The sequence below is a fragment of the Hemicordylus capensis genome, chromosome 2, assembly GCF_027244095.1.
Source record: "Hemicordylus capensis ecotype Gifberg chromosome 2, rHemCap1.1.pri, whole genome shotgun sequence".
Taxonomy (NCBI): Eukaryota; Metazoa; Chordata; class Lepidosauria; order Squamata; family Cordylidae; genus Hemicordylus; species Hemicordylus capensis.
The window spans coordinates 426465556-426488980 of NC_069658.1; the positions used below are offsets into that span (position 1 = coordinate 426465556).

Genomic DNA, 23425 nt, shown 5'->3' on the forward strand with positions numbered 1-23425 from the left:
GGGGAGCCCACGAAGGAGCTGAAGCATCCCAGTGAGGAGCTCCCCAGATACTTCGGCTTCTTGAGCCTCGTGGTTCCTTGGAGGGGGGAACCGCATTGGCGGGAACCATACTTTTCAACTCCAATAGGATGTGCTGTGGCAAACCCAGAGGACCACCTGAAGACTCATAGGGCAGATCCATGTTGAGATTCAAACTGGACTGGCCCTTGAAAGGCTGGAAAAAGACTCCAGCAGGGGCCTAGCCAGGGTAAAGGAGGCCCGTGTTCACCCCTCTCCGCGGCAGCACCTAGGGAAGGGTGCAGCTGGGGGGCCCTCAGGAGGTGTGTGTGGGGGGGTATTTGAACCCATCCACTCAATTATAGCTACACCCCTGGACCCCAGGCTTTTAAGAGAGTTGAAAATGGTTTGAGAGAGGTTTCGCTTCCCGCGGTGTGCACACACTTCTTTTACCCACTATTGTCTTTGATTAACAGTTCTGGCAAGTTTTTAGATAGAATAATACAAAACTCTGTTTACCAGAGGTAACGTGGAACAGGAGGACACGGACACAGCAAAGTTGGAGGGATGAGATCTCACAAAAAGTGAATATGGGCTCCTGCCCTCCACCTTCTTCACTTCTTCAGAGAAGCGTGAGGCAGAGAGGCAGTGTTCCCTCCAACAGGGATTCCCAGATGTTGACTACAACTCCCAGAATCCCCAAGCAAAGGCCATTGCAGCTGGGGATTCTGGGAACTGTAGTCAACAACATCTGGGAATCCCTGTTAGAGGGAACACTGGAGAGAGGAATGTGCAAGCTGTCACCCAGCTGGTGGGTCCCTCTCCGTCAGAGGCCCAGGGACATTTGTCCCATCCCCCGCTGCCCCTGGCTTTTCAATTGTAGCAATGCTCATGAAGGGACACATACCTGAACAGTTCTAAGCTCTTTCAGATTGCATCCATTTCTCTGAGAACTCTAAACTGCCTGGTCTAGAAGGGAAAGAAAGTCAAAATAAGCAGAAATTACTGCTGGATTTGGAGAGGGGTGAGATATGAGCTCTCCTCTCAGTAACATGAAGGACAGATGGCTGTAGATATAATTGGGGACAGGGGAGAGAGAATTACTTCAGAATCTGAAAATGATTTGACTTTCAAGGTCACATCAGGGCTGGGATTTCTCTCTTTCCACCCCATCCCCCCACCCACAATCGCCTAGAGTCCTGGGTGATTTAGGCTTGGTGAGTTCCGGTTTGGCTCCATCTCTGGATGAAACCCTTGGGGATATGGATTTGCAAAGGGCTATTGTTCAAGGGGGCCATTTCCTGCTTCAGCTGCTGCTGTTTTAAGCTTGGCAGAATGCAGAGCAAATGGAGTTGGAAGAAGTTAATTCTGATCTCTGTGCCTCTACATGGAAAAAAGTCAGTGCAGTCAGAAGAATCCCTAGAATTATAATTCCTCTGAGAGGGGCAGCAGGTCAAACCTGCATTCTGCTCTTGCCAGGCCTGGTAGGATCAAGCCACTCACTTCTGTCTTATGGAATGAGGGCTAGATTCCAACTTCTGCTGCTAGGATTACTAGGGATCCTAGGGATACAGAGCACAAACTTGCTCTCTGTTATCAGAAATCCACAAAAACAGAAGATGGCACCTTAAGGTCAAGGTTGGGTACTCTGTAAGTCACTATAACTCCTTAATATCAAATTTTCCAATAACAATTATTTATAGTCTCATAAGAAGGGCCTTGCTGGATCTGATTAAAGATCAGATTAAAGGTCAGTCTAGCCCAGCATTCCATTTCCCACAGGGACCAACCAGATCTGGGTAGCCCACAAGCAGTAGGGCACAAAGGCATTTCCATATGCTCCAACTCTCCCTATTTACCAGAGGCAGCTTTTCTTTTCTGGTACCCTTCCTTTTTTGAGGAATCACATGCTTTTTGAGGAAGCCCACTAGAAGCAACATCCACAACACAACATCTATGTGCATGGCACTTTACGGACAGTGAGAAGACAGGGCTTGGCCTGAAGGGATTATACAGTCTAAAAGAGGCAAGAGAAGAAGGGGAGGGAAGTGAGAGCAGGGATAAACTTGGGGAAGAATAATAAACTATTGCCTGTACTTAAGCATAGTTATTGTGCAGTATGAGAAATAAGGCCAGGTTTCATGGGAAAGGTGGGTTTTTAGGAGGGATTTGAAGAAAACAACAGAGGTTGTGTTGCAGAGGCATTCTGGGAGGCAGTTCCAGGCATAAGGGGAAGCAAGGGAGAAAGGGCAGCATCCTCTGAGGGTGCATAGACCTTTGGACAGCGAAGGGTGGTAGAGCTGGGCAAGCAAAGATCACAGGTAGGGGTTGAGTAGAGATAAGACAGGGACAAGACAATGGAGCAACTGAAAGATAAGAACAAGAAGCTTACATAGGATTTTGTTAGTGCGCACACATGTCCTAGCTTCCCTCACTCCACCACCACTACTCACAGGAAATGTTGCTGAGTATCTTTGAATTGCCACTATTCCATAAAAACCATAACCAAATCCAATGTGAGATTAAACATTCTTTAGATTGCATTAAAAGGACATTGTTTGGGTTGCTTTTTTTACACACCTGCTTCAGAAACCAGTGTAGGACAGGTTGCTGCAAAGTAAATAAATACAGCACACAGAGAAGAGCATTCCACAATGTATAACGTGTGTGTGTCTCATCAGCATCTTAGAAGGGTGTCCCTATTCTAATCCGGGAAATATTGGAGATATAGTGCAAGAGAGCAACTGCGGGAGAGAGGGCATGTCCTCAGCTCTTGCCTGTAGGCTTCCCAGAGGCATCTGGTGGGCCACTGTGTGAAATAGGATGCTAGACTAGATGGGCCTTGGGCCTGATCCAGCATGGCTGTTCTTATGTTCTAGTGCCCTAGAAAGGAAAACCTCATTTTCAACTTGGTTAACTTAAATTTGGTTAATTTTATCAGTCTTATTTTACATTGTATCTTTTTATTAATGTTGTGAGCCTCCCCGAGCAGTAGTGTATTGGAGAGGTGGAGTATAAATATTTTAAATAAACAAATAGAATAGAATAATAGACATTAACAGTCCTATACTTTTAAAAATGCTAGTGGCTATCACCATATCATGTGGTAGTGAATTCTATAAGTCAATTATGCACTATGAAGTACTTTCTTTTGTCTATCCTGTCAGCAAATAATTGCACTGTATTGATAGAATCATAGAATTTTAGAGTTGGAAGCAGAGGCACTCTTACCCCTGGACTTCTGGGCAGAAGTCCAGGGCCTCCACAACCCCTGGGGACCCCCCCCCAATTCTCTTTAGTTTGTCCCAGGTGGTGTGGCCGCCACACCACGCCACTGGCCTGTGCTGCACCAGACAGCCGAGCGTGACCTCTGCTTTAGAAACAGAGGGGGGAGTGAGGAAAGAAATATTTGGGATGGGAATATGTTAAGTTGTGTGTGGAGGTGTTTTGCATAAATATACCTTTGTTAACATTCTTGTGAGTTCAGTTGTGTTTGTGCTCTCAATAAATAATAAATAATAAGAACCCACGTGTTAAAAATACTGCATGTGTCATGGTGTGTGTGTGTGTGTGTGTGTGTGTGTGTAAGATGCTCAACTTGCACCTCAGTGCACCTCTGGTCGGAAGGGACTTGGAACCCATCACTGAGTGAGACAGACTATTTCACTGTTGAATGGCTCCTACAGTCAGAAAATTTCCCCTAGTATCTAGCTTAAATCTACTTCCTTGTCATTTGATCCCACTGTTTCTAGTCCTGCCCTCAGGAGCAACAGAGCATAAGTCTACTCCTTCTTCTGTGTGACAGCCCTTCAGATATTTGAAGATGGCAGCCATACTGAGTGACCGTGAATCCTAGTAAAGGAGGGCAGTCTATCCATCTCCACACCATTAATACCTTTATAAACCTCAGTAATTAAATTTTTAGTCCATCCATCCTTAGAAATGGTCAAGGCAGCACAAATGCTGTCCCCCGCCCATTTTTATCCTACAACAGTCCTGTGAGGTGGCTCAGGCTGAGTGACTGGCCCTAGGTCACCCACTGAGCTTCTCTTAGTTCTATTTTCCCCTACACTAAAAAGCTCTAGATGATACCTGGCTGCACGACGCCAGCCTACCTGCACATCTTGGACTACAGCATTCATCATCCCTGAGTATTGGCTGGGGATCATGGAATTTGTGTTTCAGAAACAGGTAGAGGGCTGAAGTTGTGTAGCACTGCCTTTCCTTGTAGGGAAGATGCTCTTACAGGTCTGCTCAACTTAGGTCCTCCAGCTGTTTTTGGACGACAACTCCCATAATCCCCAAACACAGTGGACAATAGCCAGGAATAATGGGAATTGTAGGCCAACATCTGCAGGAGGGCCAAAGTTGAGCAGCCCTGCCTGGATCATTTTGGTTACTCTCTCCTGTATCTTTTCCAACCCTATGATCTCTTTTTAAAGATATTTATTTCTTTGTGTAAGCCACTTTAGAAACAGTTGTTGGAAAATGGTAAATAAGTACTACTACAACTATTACTACTACTAGTAGTAGGAGTAGGAGTAGTAGAGATTGTGTAACTGTTAGACCATCTTCACAGTGAGGTAAACTGAGGTGGCTGTGTGTGGGTGCATGCTCCTATGGCATTGTCCTACCCAGCACTTTTACCCAGAAAATTACTGAGGGCAGAGGAAAGACTATCAGAGCCTGTGTCCACTTCCCACATGATAACTTTCCCCTTCTCCTACCCCGGTGGTAACTCGCACACAATCAAAAATAAGGAGCATACACAGCTCCTAAAGCTGGGTAGGACACTTGACTTGTCCTACCCAGTTTATGGTTGTGTGAACTGCCATAATTCTGATCGTCACACATACTACTATGAATATTTATATACTGCTTTTTGACAAAAGTTCCCAAAGTAGTTTACAAAGAGAAATACATCATAAATAAATCGGAAGGATCCCTGTCCCCAATGGGCTCACAATTTAAAAAGAAACATAAGATAGACAACACCAGCAGCAGCCACCAAAGGGATGCTGTGCTGGGGTTGGATAGGGCCAGTTGCTCTGCCCCTGCTAAATAAAGAAAATCACCACTTTTAAAAGGTGCCTCTTTGCTCAGTTAGCCCAGGGATGACCAACTTCAGTATTCTAAGGGGACCTTTATACTCGACAGTCATTTACATCTTTACTGATCTGTTCTTCCCCTAACAAACTACAGTTCCCAAGTTTCCCTGGGAAGACAGAATGACTATTAAAACAGTTTATAGCTGTGGTGCAGATATGACCTTAGCCGCTACACTGCGCCAGCTTTCTGTTATCCTCTTATTCTATAGCTCTGCAGCATCAAAGAACAGCGGGTGGGGGGGGGGGCTCCAGCCTCAACATAGGAATGCTTATGCGTGATACGTTCACTTGATTCCAGGCACTAGGGTTCAGCCTCAGCAGAGATCTCCATCTCAGAAGAACCTAAATAACAAGGAAACCATACAGATGGTTGGAGGTCAGGACCCATGAGTTGCTCAGCAGGGGAGAGAGTTGAGTGTGTGTTTTTTAAGTCGTGGTGTCTGTTCTATGATGCTGTGATGTTCTGAAATGTTCTTTTAAAGTTGTGATGTTCTGGGGGGGTAAAAGGTACAGTCCCTGAAAATCTGGTACTGCTGGCAATTCTTTCTGTTCCTGTCTTGCCTGATGAATCACTGGGTGACCTTGGGCAAGTCTCCCACCCTATTTTCCCAGCCTCAATATCCCTTCCTCAACACAATAGGGTTGGTTCAATTGCCTCATGGGAGACTGTGGCATTCACTTAATAAACGTTAAGTCCTCTGAGATGTGTCCGCCGAGCTCTTATCGCTGCTCTGGAATCTCCCAGCAAAAATACCATTGTAATAATTAACCCCGCAGAGCTCTGCAAACTGAACTGGCAAGCTGTGTGTTGCAGTGATTTCCCTGCTCTCAGCAGCAGGATGCAGCCCTCTCTAGGAAGGGATGATGCAGGAGCTGTATAATGGGGGTAAAACCAAGCTGCACAATTGTTTTGAAACAGGAGGCCATTTCAGTGGATGAGCATGCATTATGGCAAGTAAGGGTTCCCCCAAAAGTGGGCCCGCGTGTAAGAGACTTGACCACTTGTGCACTGGGGACTGGATTTGCAAGGGAAGGACACCAACACACTCCTTTTGTGTGTGTCCTCTGTGGAAAACGTCACTTGAATCAGGGCTCAGCTTCTGGTTATGCTCTTAATGCCAGAGCTCACCCAAAGGGATAACATAGATGAGAGCAACTCTGAACATTGGCAGCAGGGACAGAGCTATAATTGAATGTGGGGGGATGTCCCTGGGCCCCTGAGACAGGGGGGTCTCCAGCTGGACAACAGCTTGTTCCTCACCCCCATCCTGCCTCTCCCAAGAAGAGATGGAAGGGCAGGGGCCAGTCTTCACATTTTATCGCAGGGCCCACTCCAATCCTGCTACACTCCAATAGTCACAGCCCTTTCCACATACTACTGTCTAATAATAAAGGTAAAGGTACAGTTGTGCCGTCTAGTCGGTGTCAACTCCTGGCGACCACAGAGCCCTCTGGTTGTCTTCGGTAGTGTACAGGAGGAGTTGACCACTGCCATCTCCCAAACAGTATGAGATGATGCCTTTCAGCATCTTCCTATATCACTGCTGCCCTATAGAGGTGTTTCCCATAGTCTGGGAAACATACCAGCAGGGATTCGAATCTCTTGCTCCCTAGACAAGTTACATCCCTGTTGTGTCATTAGGTGGTTCTCTGTCTAATCATAGCCTATCCCTAATCATATAGGGTTTGTAGCAGCACATTGGTCAGAAGATATAAATCTGAAGGAGAACTGAAGCCCGCCTGCTCCGCAAAATGGGTGGGTTTTCCCCCCAAAATTCTGCAGCAGAGTTCCTTCCTACTGGATTCTAGTTCTCCACCTCATGGTGCCCCAAGCCTGAACTGGGTTTCACTACTGAATTGTTTGGCCAGGGAATGAATGGGGAGCTAACATGCCTGTGGCTAAGAATCCACAGAATAGTCATTCTCAAACAGTGTTTCAGGGAGGAGAGGGGTGAATTGAGAGACCTGTTTGTGTCCCATGAGAAAGTAATTAATTCACAAAGTCTCCTGCAGGCTCTGGGCATGCTTCCTCCTTCCAATCTCTCTCCTTGGAGGGCAGGTAATTTTGCTGTAGCCATTGGACTGGAAACAAATGAATGATTCAATCACACCTAATGCAGAAATATACCAGGATGACCTGCTTTCAATGGAGGTCACCCACTGCATCTCTGCATGAGTCATTACTCTGGGCATCTTGCTTTTCAGTCTTTTTGTATGCTTCCCACTTACATTCAGGGTGGGAAAAGTGTGCCGCAGCTATAAGGAAAAATGTTGCCTCTGCCACTTCAGCAGTCTGAGAAACATTACTCTAAGTAACCTCCCATTCCATGCCCTATAGGATAGTGCTCCTTAGAGCAATAGTAGAACACTGCAATCAGTATGAGCTCAAACAGGAGCATCATCTTATATCTTTCCTGTGGTCTTCAACATGGTCTCCTTATAGCCCAAGCACAAACATATTTACTATGAAGTCTCATTATATTCAGTGGAACCATTTCTGATCAATATGCCTAGGATTGCAGCAGACCCTATGCATGCCTTCTTACAGTCACACATAGTTCAACGGAGCTAACTTTCAGGTAGATTTACACTGAGTTGTAGCCTTGATGTCAGGCTGGTGTACTGCAATCCTGTAATAGTAGACTGGCCCGTCCTGCACTGGATATAGAATACATGGCTTTTCCACTCAGCCCACTGATAAGACCAAAACACATTTGCGGATCTGGGTAGGCTTGAAAAAGTTGAAAAAGCAACTTAGGTTGGGGTCAGATCCTATTAGGTTTGGATCAGAAATATTCTTGGCAAGCGTGGATCAAGTCTGCCTCAGATTCAGGCTGAACTTAAAACATTTTGGCCTCTGCAGGTTCCAAACACAACACTCTTCCCACTACCATCACTCCCAACAACCTGAAAGGAAAACCCAGGAAAGAGATTTCTCTGAAGTCAATGAGTAAGACAGCACCACAACTGGCAACAGAACCCAAGGTGGCGGTGCCTTCCTTCAAACCTACTTGCATGCTCCACTAGGGTTGACAACATTTCATTGCCAGAATGAGGGACACAAGTTCCAGAATGAGAGATACAAGTTTGTGGGGGCTGGATGGGGGGTGGGGGTGGGGCTTGGGAGGTATATGCAGTGGTAATCAAGAGCCTGCGTATCATTGACATATATGTAATTGAATTATATGCTGTTGAATAAATGAGGGACAAATGTCCCTATAGGGACTAACATTTCATCCCTGAAATGAGGGACACACTGCATAATTATTATTAATTATTATTATTATTACATGTATATCCCGCTCTTCCTCCAAGGAGCCCAGAGCGGTGTACTACATACTTGAGTTTATCTTTCACAACAACCCTGTGAAGTAGGTTAGGCTGAGAGAGAAGTGACTGGCCCAGAGTCACCAAGCTAGTTTCATGGCTGAGTGGGGATTTGAACTCGGGTCTCCCCGGTCCTAGTCCAGCACTCTAACCACTACACCACGCTGGCTCTCCATAATGAGGGGCAGTTGGCAACCCTATGTGCCACCCATGTCATGTGATTCATGTAGTGGTTTTAAAACTCTCTACCTTCAGGGAACACTTTCTGTATTGACTTGCCTGCCAAAGAACCCCTTTGCACCTGCCATGGGAACCCTATGCATTGCAGAGCATTCTGGGGCACATTCCTGGGTGTACCTTCTGTTCATCCAAAACACTGGTCAGACCTGCTTGGCCTCACCATCAGCCTGTGTGAACTGACAGTGTGTGTGTCCCCAAACAAAACACTCTCCTGTGCAGGGGCGGCCCAAGATGTTGCGGTGCCTGAGGCAAGGTGCAAAATGCTGCCTTGTCCCATGCCGCCACCCCCTTTCAAAACAAACCCTTGCGAACTTTGAAAGGGATGCAGGGAGGAGGAAAGGTTGCCAACAGCCTCCTCTTCTCTCCTTCTGCTTCTTGTAGGGTATTATGGGACTCAGTCTGAGTTAATTTGGTCCTTTCCAACTGGAGCAAGAGGGAAACACAACCACAATCAAGGATACCCTCCTACACTGGGGGAGAATACCACAACATATTTGGCCACACACAAAGCCTACTAGTTTCCTTTCTTCTCACATATATGGACATGCATACTTTTTTTCGTTATGCAAGCCTTATTTCTTCCCTTATCACAATATAAACATTTCTGGGTTAGGTCTTTGGGCTGCAGTCCTAGGCACACAGCAGTGACGGGAGTAAGCCCCAATGAGTTCATTAAGACTTTACTTGGAATAAACGGTATGGAATTGGCTGCAGTCCTATGCAACTTTTGCTTGAGAGAATCCTTTAACAAATTTGAAAATTAAACCATATCAGTCACAAACCTGTCTACAGAACTTATGCTGAGAACTCCTTTCAGTACTACTAACATACCAAAAAAAAGAAGGTAGCCCACAAAATAACCAACCAACAGCAAACAAAAACTGGCATAAGGCCAACAGAGTGGTGGAGCTCCTTGACCATTTTGGACTGGCCTGGTTTCCAAGCTGTGCCCGTGAAAAGAAGGCAATAATCTCAGAATCCCTAAAAAATAAAAAATATTTTTTTCTGCATAAAAGCTATTGCATAAACTTCAAACAGGATAAGTTTGAAGTTGGCCAATTAACAATTTTAGTTAAAATGCCTTGGTTTTTTTGGAAGCTGTAACCTCCCCCCGCTCTCTTTCATCCTCAAGAGAGGTGAGAGAGCAAGAGAACATGAAGGGAGCTAGCAAGAGGCTTGCTTTGCTTACAGTCCCAGAACAAAGCAAGGGTGGGCAGGCGGGGGCGGGGGCACTTGCTTGATCGGCTGTTAGTAAAAGAAGTACCCAGAGGAAGAGCCAGTCCACCATCAGCCCCCACTTGCCCCCTCATTCTCTAGATCTCTGAAGGTTGCCAAGATTTGCTAGTGGCATTAAAATTTTTTTTTTCCTGACTGCCCTTTTAAAAGTTGCATCAAGATCTCCAAAAAGTCTGCTCAGCTTGCCTAGAAGGACCCTGGGAAATTAGTTTGCTGGGCTGGCTATGTTTGCATAGGTGCCTGTAAGCTATTCTTACCTCTAAATGGTTGGGGGCAGGCTAGCCCCTACCCACCCTTTTGGGGGGGGAATATAAAGGCATATCCTGATTGGTGCTGGGGCACTAAATAGGCAATTTGAGTAGTGACTAAGTATTCATTTGAAGGCAACAAATCTCACTGAACACCCTAAGAGGGGAGTAAATGGCTTTACAAAGAAATTTTTTTAAAAAGACCAAGAGCTAGTGCCATTTACTGGCAAGCAGCAGAAATGCAAGATACAAATTCAAGCAAGAGAGACAAACAGAAAGAAAGACAGAGAGGAAGAGATACTATGTTTGGTGAGAGAATGTAGGGCTGGCAAGAATGTGGGGCTTGGCAAGGAGGGGGGCAACTCCTCCTCTGCCCCCAATGAGGAGCCTTCATTATCTTGGGGGGTTATAATAGGTTTGGTGGGGGGATTCATTGAGACTGCAGTATGAGGGGTACAGAGTTAAAAGCCCCCTTCTTACATGTGGCAGTTCCAGGCCTAATTGAGGCTCCTCACTGCTGCTATTTTACCTAAGAGAAACAAAGGTGGATGTACCAATGATGTGTTTAGTGTTGCATCTGGTTTGACTATTAACACAGTGCTCTATTGCATCTCTTTTCCCATGCCCCCTACAAAAAGTAAGACCTGCAATCCTATGAAGACTTTCCCATGAGTTACCCCTACTACGTACAATGGAACTTACTTCTGACGCATGGAAGTGCACTGCATGCCTATGTGTCACAGCATTTGTGCATAGTCTTCTCTTGCTATTTTGCGTCCCCTCTGTTGCCTTCCTCCTCTTCCTCTTGAATTGCAGAGATCTGTAAATTCCTTAGCGCAGGGATCTGCTTATGTGCTGCAAAGTACCATCCACATTGATGGGGCTATATTGCGATTTCTGCTGCTTCTCATTGTATCCTACATTCATCAAAATCAAGGGGCCTTGGACAACTTGACTCCTACTGCTCCCAACCAGATTAAGGAGAAGCTTGCGTTCTGCAAAGAAAACATCATATTTTAATTGTGCCATTTTCCTCCAGACAGTTATCAGAGAAAGAGTTAAAACATATCAATGTATTTTGCAAAAGAGTAGCCAAGAACATCTCTACTAGCAAAAAAGCAAAAATATATACAGAATTGTGGTGCCTAAAGGCACATCACATAATTAGTTTTTGATGCATGTGCAGGGCCTTTGTTTTGCTCTGGGTCTGGTCACAGTTCAGAAGGGGTTAAAGCCATTACGTGACAGCCAGCCCTAATCCCCACACCACCAAATATGATGCAATGGAACTTTCAAGAGAAAGGCATCTGCGCATCAAATAATTAATTCATTAACCACCCCTTCCCCAGCTTTTCTTGCCTGGAGAGCATTGAATCAAGAGGGCCCAGGGGAAGCTCAGACCTCTTGCGTCCGCGATAATCACTCCCTGAACAGTGCTTTAATAAGTCACTCTGTTAAGGAGATTTGATGGCATTATCCATAGCCAAGCCAATCTGCAAAGGAGGGAGTTCAGTTGATACCCAGTGGCAGGACATGGGTGAAGCTGCAGTGGGAGCACCATTCAGATATGCCCTTAAAAAGCAATGCCACCCATGCCACTGCGGACACTTCCCAAGGCCCCATTGGGACTCACTTTTAATTAATCATTAAGCTGGCCTCTTTGGAGGGCTGTGCCATGGAGAGGCCTGCTTTCCCTTTCTCTCACACTGGCACAAGCGAAAGGAGTGGTAGGCACAGCAAGACTGAGGGCTTGTCTGCCTCTTGCCACTGTTCCTAAGCCGTCCAAGAGCAAGTTGTTAACTGTTCCCGTTCCAGGAAGCTGGCAGAAAAATGGACACAAATTGGCACTAAAATATAGTCAGGGACTTGCATCCAAACAGAGCAGCCTTTTACTCTGTAGCAAGCAAGCAGGGAGTAGGCCAGTTCTTAATGGCCATGGGTTCTCAAACACCTAATTGTCGGTTGGGTCTCTTTTTCTAGAGTGGCGGAAGCAAAGGAGAGGTGAGATGTTTCCAGCTTAGGAGAAGGGATCAACAGGTGGATGCCGAAGGAACAGTTAGCAAACCCCTTGCCTGAGTGACAATAGTTTGGGGGCCATTTTCCTGGGGCCGGCAACTTGGGATACATTACACATCTCCTTTGAAACTGCCTGGGGGGAAATGTGTGTGGAGGGCAGCATCAGGAGTCCGAACTATGCGCATTGTGGAGAGGGCAACCCTGCAGCTGAAATGAAACTTGGGGCACAGGAGAAGAAGGACCGATGCAGACATGGAGTCTTCTCTCGAGAGGCAGGAGCTCAAAGAAAGGAGGAGGGCACGCAGCGTGTAAATTAACTGAGGGAATAAATCAGCTAAAGTGGGGAGTGGGTTGCCACACTGAGCTAAGCCGCTGGTTGCCCCCCTCCCTTTCAGCCCGCTGCATGCAGCAGGTGCCCGTTCTTTGGACAGCCTCCTCCGACTCTGTTGCCAAGCGCACTCACTGCCTGGAATCACAGCTCTTCGCTCTTCTCTCTCTCTGCATCTCGCACAACTGCCCCCGCATCCCAGCGCAACAGGCAAGGGAAGCAAACAAAAGGGACCTTGTGCCTTTAAGGCCTCCTGCTTGGCGATCCCTGGTCGGGAGTGCACGGAGCGGGGTGAGCATTGTGGATCCGGGCTAGAGGGCGTTTACCCTGGACAACGCGGGGAGGAGGGGACGGGCCCAGAACAAGCAGGCAGGAATGGAGAGGAGGCGAAGGCGGAGAGGGGGGGCCGTGCCGTAAACGTTGAGCCAGGGGTCGGAGAAGGATCCGCCTGGGCAGGGGACGTTGCCTGCTTGCTTTCCCCTGCAACGAGAGGAGGGCCCTGCCGTACCAGGAGGCGGCCCAGATACGGAGCGGTGAGTGGAGCGGGGGAAGGAGACGGTGAATGGGGGCAAGTTGGGAAGCAGAAGCGCGCAGGGAGCAGAAAGCCTTCGCCAAGGGGGGCATGCTTTGCGCTCAGGAGGACGCTTGGAGCCGATGGGCGCCTAGAGACTGCTGCTGGGAACAGCCGGCTCCTGAAGGACTGGGCCTTTGGGGAGAGAGAGAGTGCTATTGAGAGGAAGGAACGCGGGGTTGGCGGCCGAGTAGTTAAGTCTGTCGTCCCCATCTCGGCTTGGATGATCGCTGGTAAGGACGGGGCGAGGGGGCACACGAGAAACGGATCTTGGCCAAAGCATGGCCATTGGGGGCGCTACTCGCGCCAAAGGATACGCTGGACTGCAGGGAATGCAGGGGGGTGGGTGTTGGATGGTGTAGCCCCCTGAGGAGCGCTAGAGGGTAGCACTGATTCCTGGGGGAAAGGGCGTGGGGACGAGAGACGCACGCACCTGCACAGCTGGGGCACTGCAGAGACCCTTCAGGTGCCCTTGCCAAGTGTCAGGAAAGTTCCTTTGCTGCAGCTTGCTAGAAACTCCCTGCTCAATGCTCTTGCGGGTGCCCAAGGTTCCGTTTCCTACCTCTCCCCAATCCTCATTCCGATCCCGACAGCACAGGCCAGAAGGCCCTGGCTACTTGGCAGGGGTGTGTGTGTGTGTATGTTCATTGCAACTCATTGAGTCTGGGCATGGGTGGAGGCGGGCATATCAGTTAAAGGTTTAACCTTCCTCGTGCCTGTAAGGGATAAAATTCTGTTATCTCTTCTTTCCCACCCACCTCGGTCCCCTAGGATTGGTTTTTTGGGATCCCTGTGTAGGGATTGGTTATCTTCAGAATGGGGGCTGGACCGTGTAGTTTAGCTTCTCAGCCTGGTCAGATTACATACCTGGAGGAGGAGGTGGGCTTCCCCCTGTCACAGCTATCTCTGTGTTGTGGTGGCTTTTTTGGGCTCTGTTTCCCTTGTCTTCAGTTAAGCAGAGATCAGGTGGGGTCACTGTGGTAGCCTAAGCCGATTCACATGTGACATCAAACATCCAGGAGGCTGGAGCAGAGTGGGAAGAGGAAAGACAGTGACCTGTAGCCTGGCATAATCCAAAGGGTGCTCTGCTATAGGGAATGGGCCTTGATGAGGTATTCTGCACTGGGGAAAATAGGGTGGTGGGCAGGATGGAGGGAGAAACTGCTGTGAAGTGGGGGAGAGCAAAAAGTAACAACACTCTGTGGGAGACAGCATGTATCTTAAGAACATGCTATTTACTGTATTGTCATTGTTTATTATTGTATCATTTCTTGATGCTTTTTTGTATCCTATCATGGGGTGGGGGGGGAGTGCCGTGCTGTGAGAAGTAGTACCCTTTAGCCAAGATCCTTCCCCTCTCCACATACTTGGTGCCCCACTTCTTTCAGCACAGACAGTTTCTATCTTAGTGGCCTCCACCCCTGACCTCCCCAGCTTGCTACAAGGCTGTTCTCACGTGCCACTTGGCTGCTAGACCAGCTATGGTGTCCCAATACAGAGGTGGCTGCATCAAAGTCCTGACAGCATGTGAAGCTGTTCCAAACAGTGGTGTATTGGGGGTTGGTGGGTTGGAGGGAAGGTGATGTGGGGTCCTGCAACTGAAGCCTGCCTGTAATTCCTACTGTGAAGGGCAGTGATGTCATGACACTGACGCCATCTCCCAGGATGGATGCAGATAAGAATTGTGTGGGAGGGCATTGGAATTGCTCTCTGAAGAGGTTGGAGCTAAAACGGGCCATGGTTTGGCTGACGTTCAAGACAAATAGAGTTTGAAAGGAGAAAACTATTCCAGTTTGGTTTCACACTGAATTGCAAGCTAGACTGGAGGAAGAGACCCAGCTGCCAGAAAGTCCCCCTGCTGGATTTCAGAAACCATCCTGTCGCACACTGGGCAAGTTCCTCGGAGTTCAGAGTAGAGGGTGGACCCATGACTGGGAGAGCAGAGGAATGCTGAACTGAAATTAAGAAGTTAGTAAATTGAGTTTAGATGTGGTGTGCCTATTGCTCTTGGCTGTGGATCTTTGGTGTTTGGGCCAGCAATTGTGGGAGACAGGCTCGGGCAGGATCTGAATTTCTGGACCCCATAGTGGAGAAGACTGCACATCATAGGTTGTGTTCACCTTTACCATTCTCCTCTTCTTCTAACTCCTGGAGGTTGGTTACATGCATTATGCTCATCATTATGACGGGCAGGGTACATGTGACTTGTGTACTGCAAGGACTCAGGGAGGGGTGTGCTGTGTTTCTGTGTGTGCGTGCGCACACATATACTTATTGTAACTGTTGGTGTGATCTTTGTTGGAGAGGGCTGGGCTGTCTAGTGTTTGAGCAGAGGGCTAGTTGTTATCCTCTCCGCAATACTGTTCCCAAATAGAGTACTTTCCTTTTCTCCATAGGCGTGAACGGTGACCGTTCATTGGCAGAGGAGAAAGCAAATGTATGCATTTGGAGACAAGGTTTTGGTGGTCCTCTCTGCCTGTAGTGACCCAGGGAACTAAGAGTCAAAATGGCTCCTACTTGCATAGCTTTGTTCCTTCATCTGCATAGCCGTATCCTGGGTTCTGTTTTTTTATCTGTCTAGAGTGTAACGGAAAGTTGGGAACTGGCTTGTATACCAGCTCAAGGCCCATTGAATGTGGTGAGGGAGGAATGGAGAGGTTCAGCACTTTTTAACAACCCAGCTCCCTCCTACAATCCCGCAAATCTTCTTTCCATGCCTCTGAAGCAGAGAAGCTGGCCTAACTCAACCCCCTGCAAGCTGTATTCTGTAAGGCTGTTCATAAATGCTAGCCAAACACTTGTTGTGATACTGGCTAAGGGGTGTGTGCAAGGAGGGCTAGTGTGTGTTGGTGAGGGCTAGGCATCCTCTGTGGTGCTGGGCTGCGTTTGCTTCCACTGCCACTTCTTCCCTAGTACTTTTCCACATAGGAGCAAATGACAGGAGGAAGTGAAGGGACACCTTCAGAGCAGAGCCAGTCTTGCTCCATCCCGGGTGACCCCAGCCATTAAGAACGGTCTGTGCCTATTTACATAGTCCCACCCCTTCATCTGCATAATTGTGTCCTTGGTTTTTTGCTTACCGTTAAGGATGGAATTTTGGGGAATTGGCTGCATCTCTTGATTCAGATTAACTGTGTATTTTCTTCTGGGTATGTATTACTCAGCAGAGCATTGCTTTCATATTCCCTTGGAATGACTATGGCAGTAATACTTGGTGTAACACATGTACTGGGGAGCAATGAGGGTTCTGGAGGAATAGAAGTTTGGTTTCCCATTGAATTGCATAGCTAAATCTCAGTGGATGCTGTTTGGGGATGCTGTGGAAGCAAAGTGGTGAAATGGTATCTAGCATGTGTGCCCAGCTCCTTTTCTCCCTACAGGTTGCAGTCTCAGCTCAGTGCTGAAGAGAAAAGAAGAGGCACCCCTCACTGTACCAACTCCACCTTTGCCACAGGGACTCATGCCGCCTCATCACACCCAGTCCCCGGCGGCCTTCCAGGTATTGGGGGTTTCCCCGAAGGAGAGAGTGCCTTCTGAAGCGGATAATGCTCCATTAGTGTTCTCAGCAGATTCACACATAGGGGCTGAGGCATTGCTCCATAATGGATCTTAAATCTCCGTTCATGGGTTCTCCCAAAGTTCTTTTCCTGGATCTTGAACTTGGCAGCCTCTTGCCCTTCCTGTCCTGTGCTGGACACATCTGGCGGTGTCTGCTAGCATCATGTTCCTGCCCTTTGCGCTTTCTTGTGTTTTTCTGTGCTCTCTTTGATCCACTCTCCTTGCCTGATGCATGCCCTGTTTAGGAGCTGCCTTTCTTCGTTGTGCAGTGCATTCTACAGTTTATAGACTGGAAGCTTCCCAGTGCCCCATCTTCTGCCCCTGTGTCCCGGTCCTTAGAGAGCAATACACACACCCCTCTGCCATAATCTCTGAGGCAGGAACTGCTCCTCCTGTTGGAATTGGCTGAGAAAGGCATGTGACTGGGCCTCTTTAGAGAGGCAAGCCCGGGTGAACCTCAGTGGCTTTCTCTGCGGCTGGTGTTTTATCCTGACCCTGTTTTCCTTTCCCACAGCATGTCCTGGTTTAGTGGCATCCTGGTGCCCAAGGTGGACGAGCGGAAGACTGCTTGGGGTGAGCGCAATGGGCCCAAGCGCCATCGCCCGGCGCTTTGCGGCCCGCGCTACATGAGCTGCCTACAGGACCCAGAGCTGGAGCGTGGAGGGAGCGGCAGGCTGGGCCTGAACTGTTCCTGGCAGGAGGACCACTATGGCAAGAAGCAGCCGCCACTACCGCCTGGGACAGGGGACTTAGGACTCAAAGCCGTGGACCTGGGCTTCGAGGATGGTGGCGGCACGGCGGGCGAGGCCAAGGGACTCTCGGCCAGCACCTGTGGCCGCCTCCTCCTGCAGGTGTTCCGCTCCAAGCGGTTCCGCTCCGCCAAGTTGGAGCGCCTCTACCAGCGCTACTTCTTCCAGATGAACCAGAGTTCGTTGACAGTGCTCATGGGGGTCTTGGTGCTGGCGTGTGGCATTATGCTGCTGTTTCACTGTGTGCCTGGTGTCCCCAGCGTGCCCTATGCCGTTGCCCTTGCTGTGGCGGCTGCACTCTTCCTCTCCCTCATGGTCCTCTGCAACCGGACTGGCTTCCATCAGGACTGTATGTGGGCTGTGAGTTACCTGGTCATTGGGGCATTATGTGGTGTGCAGGCTCTGGGCACCCTCCTGGTCTCGCCGCGTAGTGCCTCTGAGGGGGTCTGGTGGAGCGTCTTCTTCATCTACATCATCTATACCCTTCTGCCCGTGCGCATGCGAGTGGCTGTGCTGGCTGGGGCTGTGCTGTCGGTGCTCCACCTGGTCATCTCTTGGCATCAGAACCAGGCAGACTCCTTCCTTTGGAAGCAGGTAAGGGGGAGGAGGGCGGGGGATCACGAGTGCCTTCCTGACAAAGGGAAAGATTAATAGCTGCTGGGAAGGGAAGCCTTGAGAATGTACACACTCCCTGGGCAAAGGAGGTGGCCCTTTGAAGGAAGGCTGAAGGGTGTTGAAAGAAGGGACGGTAAATGGCTCTAGTCCTTCAGGCCCTGTTTTGTGGCCGGTGGGGAAAAGCAGGCAGATGGCCATCCAGGAGCTGACACTGTAGCTCCAGTATTAACCCAGTTTCCAAAGGGGTAAGTGGAGTTTGGTTCCCCCCCAGGAACTCCCTTGTGGAAACGCCAAACTCGGCATTCAGTGACAAATGTGGGTGATGCTCCATTTTGCTGTGCCTATGTTCCTGGCCACTTCCACCTCTGGGTGCTTAGGATGGCTGAGGTATATCTAGAAAACTGCTTGATCGGAATTGCCATCGACTCTCTTTGCCCATTGCAGAATCTGATAGCATATCCCCAGGATCCCCATTTACATTTTTAAAACGGGAACAGCCTTCATGGTTGTGGTGAGAGGGTTGAATGTTTGTGGGCAACTTAAAGCTGAAAACCAGAAATTGTTTGGGTGGGGCTTCCAGTTGCTTCAGGGGAAGACTTTTTGTGCTTTGTTTTCTGTCTTCCTCCAGGGATCCTGTATGTGTGTTGTCCTCATACCTCTGATGCCCCACGAACCCATTTCCCCCCACCAGTCCTTGGCCCTCTCCCAAACCTACGTAGCACCTCACTGTCCTGGTTTGATTCAAAGCCTGAGTGAATTTGGAAGCTAACTGTTTAAAATGAATTAGAACAATGGTTCAAGCATCCAGATGATGAGTGCTGTGTTATTCAATTTTTGCATACTAGAAGTTAAAAGAGATCCGCTTGCTTACGTTGTATCTTTTGAGGACAGTGTGGCAATAACGGCTCCACAGAAACAACATCTACACTCCAGTCCCAAACATTGGCGTTTGTGACATCCTTGTGTTGTTATCACTGCAGAGTCATTGCTGTGTAACGTCCTGTTTTAGGGGACATCTCCTTCCTAGCCCATTTAAGAAATAAGTCTTGGATTGAGTAGGTTCTCTGTTGTTTGCTTCTCTGCAGAAGTGAAGGCAAAATGGTTACTGAAAGGTGTGCATGTATGCAGCCAGAAAATGCACAAGTTCAGCTAACCCTAATGTTACAGGCAGTTGCATCACCTTTTTGTGATACTGCTTCTTTACCTCCTACAAAGCAACAACCTTGTTTCCCCCTTTTTTGTATTTTTATCCTACTGAATTCGTCTAAAAGTTACATAATTGGACTGCAATTACGATGTACCGAAGCTACTACACAGTGTGCTGCTTAAACACAAATCATTAAAACTGTGGAGGTGAACCGTACAGTAGCAGTAATGTAATAGTAAAATAGTGTGTGTGTGTGTGTGTGTGTGTGTGTGTGTGTGTGTGTGTGTGTTGTTGCAGGAGGGAGGACCTGGGAGGAAGAGAGAGAGGCCACAATAGGGTGGCTGCTTAGTATGAAAAATGCCAGATCATTAGATTCCTTTGGTGACATAGCTATGCCTCATTACTGAAATGTATTTAGGTTCTAAAAACTCACAAATATCTGCAAATTCATTGGTTGCCTTTTCTAAGAGCTATGCCATTCTTTCACTGGCTGCTAGCTTTTGTATGCCAGAATATCCTTGTTTTGTGCTGGGGATAGTTAGAAGTTGCGAGATAGGTGACCATGGCAGGTGGCTGTGGAGAACCAAATCTGGCAGCTCTCTGATTCTATGGTCAAATTGACCTCGGTGAAAACTAGGTTGCTTGGCTCTGTCTGCATCTGGTCCTGCCTTCCATTTTCCCCCCATCTTCACTGCTTTCACCTTTACCTCACTTTATTTCAAATATTCCCCTTGCAAAGAGGAAGGGAGTATCAAGGATACAGCTGCTCAAGTCTGTCCAGGAAGACAGAAATAATTGCTTAGTCTTTGGCGCGGTTGCACAGGACTTCTTATTTTAACAAACGCACACTAGTTTTCCCATGATGCTTGGAATTATTGCAGTGTCCTCTGGCAGGGACTAAATCTAACCTAACCCTGAACTGTCCATGGCTGGCAGCCCCAAGTCTGCCTGTCTCTGGAGCCCAATCTTTGCTTGCCACAACTGGGTACCAGAAGAAGTATTCCATTCTTTTCCATCTTGGTAGAATTCTGTTTTCAAGAGAGTGGGCATTCAGCTAGCTTCCCTTCAGGACCATGGGTAGTGTTGGTTTGCCTCAGTAAGGGCAGAGCTGGCCGGCTATCATTGTGACAGAGAACCCATCATTGACATTTTAAGTATGGGCCTCTAATGTTGGAACCAGCCAGGAAACTATTTGCTCTACAGTGGTAAGGACACTTTTTGGTGGAAGTCTCAACAGTATGGTGTGGAATTCCATTGGTTTTCTTCCACAGCTGCCCAAAGAGCATGTTGAGATCACGTTTTTTCTGTCACAGCACCAGCAATTTACAAAGGATAAAGCCTTCTCCTGTGTATTATATGTTTTACGTAGAACGTTTTCCTGTATTGTTCCAAGGGCTTGAGACAGATTGTTTTTTTTATTTATTTAAGATAGTTTAAAGCCACTTTTCTATTTAAAAATACCAAAAGTGGTGTACAATCAACAAAATAGCCATATTTTAAAATAAGAACAAAATTAGATACAGCAGATTAAAACAACACTAAAAACAGTGGTTTTCCAACAAAGCTGTGCTAGTCTGAGAAAGGCTTGGCCCACATCCACCCAGTAAGGTGGTCTTTTCCAGATGGAAGGCTTACTTCTATGGTTTTCCAAATTGAACTGTATGTGGAAGAGGAAGGGAGCTTCCGCTTGCAGCAATTTTCATGGTTTCTTTTGTGGACTCATATTGCTATTTTCCAACTGCACTGGGTGGAGTGGGGGACCTTGTCTGTCTGACTGACACTCACTCACTCAAAAAAATTAATTCTGTTGTCATGCACTTCCAGTTTAGTGAACTTCTGCAGCATCCCCCCACCCCACCCCACCCCATTGTGCTGAGGTTCCTGTGGAGCTTGGCATGGGGGAAAATCCTGTCTTCTGTAGTTTTAAGTGTCTCCTGGTTCTCTGAACTTTGCTGCTGATCCTTAATTAATCACTTCCTGAAATAGTTTCCTTCCTCCTGATCTTTCCCCTTTAATGACTTGGCTACAATCCTGTGCACACTTTACTGGGAATATGCCCTATTGAACATAGTGGGACTTGCTTCCAAGTAAATATGCATACATTGTGCTGTTGATACCACCATTTCCTCCTCCTCAAAAAAAGTAATGTTAAATTGCTATTCTTGTGCTTTCTCAGTTATTGGAGGCAGGAAAAATTTCGCAAAAATACTGCTAGTATTTTTTTTTTTAAAGAATTAAAACGCTTGTGCAGTGAACACAATAGGTGAGTGGAGGAAGAGGAGGAGGATTTGTTGGGTGTTATATTCTGAGGAGGAGGGCACAGTCAGGGTTCAGTCAGCAGCTGTGGCACACTTTACAGTTCTGAGTTGACTTTTTGCATTTGCATTAATGCAGTTGGAGCAGTCAGAACAGGAAGGACCAGGGGTGTAGCTATAATTGAGCGGATGGGTTCAAAGAACCCATGCCCCCCCAGCAACACCCCTCCCTATTTTCTTAATTATTTCCCTCACTCCAAGGGGCCTCCGGGGAGAGGGGTGAACACGGGCCCCCTCTTCCCTAGCTTCGCCCCTGGGAAGGACCTTTTTGGGGACAAATATATATATCGGTCTGAATTGCTGCAAGCCCGACTTCTTTCCCCAAAATGTGTGGTTCTCCTCTTTTCTCCGCCCCGTGCTTCTTGGAAGGAAGGCCCATTAACAGCAGTGAAGCTTACATCTGAATGGGAATCAGCTTTTATTTTTAAAAAATTAAAATGTGGGGGATGTGTTGAAAGATAATAGCAATAATACTGCCTTTGGCTTAAATAAAACAAAACTGCAAAGTGCAGTGACTGGAAGTAAAGTGTCATAAGTGGCAAAGAAGCGCTCAGGTGCGGAATAGAGGAGTGTGGTCTTTGGAGCCAGTTCTCTAATATGTCACTACCTGTTCAGAAAACCACTTGTCCTCTGACCCAGACAAGTTGCACTGTGAGCTGTTTCATAGCTTCATTCAAATCTTATTCTTAAAGGACGGTATACTTGCGTACACACCGTCCAAAGAGGGAATGGAAGTCCCGCCCCTCTGGCCCATGGATCCTTCTCCCTCACTCCTCTTCCCTTGGCACTCACACTTACAGCCTTCGTCTGAAGCAGCTTCTGTGATCAGGAGATTTTGGGCCTATACCTTCCTTCACTGCATGTGTTGTTCCACTCATGTTTTCAGGTTGGAATAAATGAGGTCTGGGGGAAAAAGGGTATTTTCATAGGAGTAGGGTGCAACTATCACAGGAAGTGAATAATGTTATCTGAATACTCCACAAAATTGTCCAGAACAATGATGGTTAATGATGGAGTAAACCTCTGCCAGGAAGGGTCCTAAGGCTGCATTATCTCAAGTTTGGCCATTAGTCCTTCTAGCCCAGCACTGTACAACTTTGGCCTTCTTGCAGATGTTAGACACCCATCATACCTGACTATTGGCCACTATGGCTGGGGAGAATGGGAGTTGCAGTCCAACAGCTGAAGTTGTGCAGCCCTGTTCTAACCTGACATTGTCTGGTTGGCATCTGCTCTTCACAGACCCCAAGCACAGCACTTTCCTTGTCCTTCTACCTGAACTAAGGCTTTCTACATCCAAGCCCAGCCGCTTGAGATCAGTGAACAGCAGAAGCTGGAGATGGACCCTGGAACTTCATATACACAAAATAAGAGTAAGGATGTGAACCAAGCCTTTAAAACAGGATGCCAGTTCCAAGCCTTTCAAACAGGATGCTGGACTAGACGGGCCTTGTGCCTGATCCAGCAAGGTTGTTCTTATGTTTTTAAATCCAAGTTATATTCACTATCCAGTGACTGGATAGGTTATTCTAGAAGACCAAAGCCTTATTCAGACCTGTTGCAAACTTATACAAGTGAACAGTGTGCACAGGTATAGATTTGTACACAGGTACATTTATTCACATATTATGTTAAGCACAGGTACAGCAGTTCTATCTGTACAATGCATTTGAGAGGTCTGTACCCAGGTTGATTTTTTTAAATGAATGCAGTTCTAGTCATTCACACAAAAACATGTAGTATGAGTGTACCGATAACTACACTCATATAACATAATATCTGAATAGGGCCTAAGTAACACCTCCGCTTAATAAACATGTTAAATACCCTTTCAATAACTTTCATACATATTATAGAGTAGGATGTGTTTCTCTCCTCCCAACCCCCCCACTCCATACTTCAGCTGGGTAGAATTGAGGTAGTAAATCTGGTTGTTTAATGTTAGGATTAACTGAACTGAGTGTTTTCCA

At 47.4% G+C, this 23425-nt stretch overlaps 1 protein-coding gene and 1 long non-coding RNA gene across 6 annotated transcripts in view; one reads left to right on the top strand and one right to left on the bottom strand.

The window, feature by feature from the left end:
• The window catches only part of LOC128347946 (uncharacterized), a 29330-nt gene extending 15481 nt beyond the window's left edge, over positions 1-13849 (bottom strand). Inside the window, exons 1-2 of the long non-coding RNA XR_008317843.1 lie at positions 13505-13849; positions 10859-11151 (exon numbers count right to left, since the gene is read on the bottom strand). This is a non-coding gene — a long non-coding RNA (uncharacterized LOC128347946). The remainder of the gene's footprint in view (positions 1-10858; positions 11152-13504) is intronic.
• ADCY6 (adenylate cyclase 6) overlaps positions 1-23425 on the top strand; it is a 69830-nt gene that overhangs the window by 6249 nt on the left and 40156 nt on the right. The window contains exons 1-3 of one of the 5 annotated variants that reach the window (XM_053303285.1): positions 12644-12791; positions 16452-16570; positions 17144-17972. In XM_053303285.1, coding sequence (XP_053159260.1) covers positions 17145-17972 — 828 coding nt within the window. In that variant the 5' untranslated portion in view covers positions 12644-12791; positions 16452-16570; position 17144. The other 4 variants (XM_053303284.1, XM_053303286.1, XM_053303287.1 and 1 more) reach the window with 4 other exon arrangements.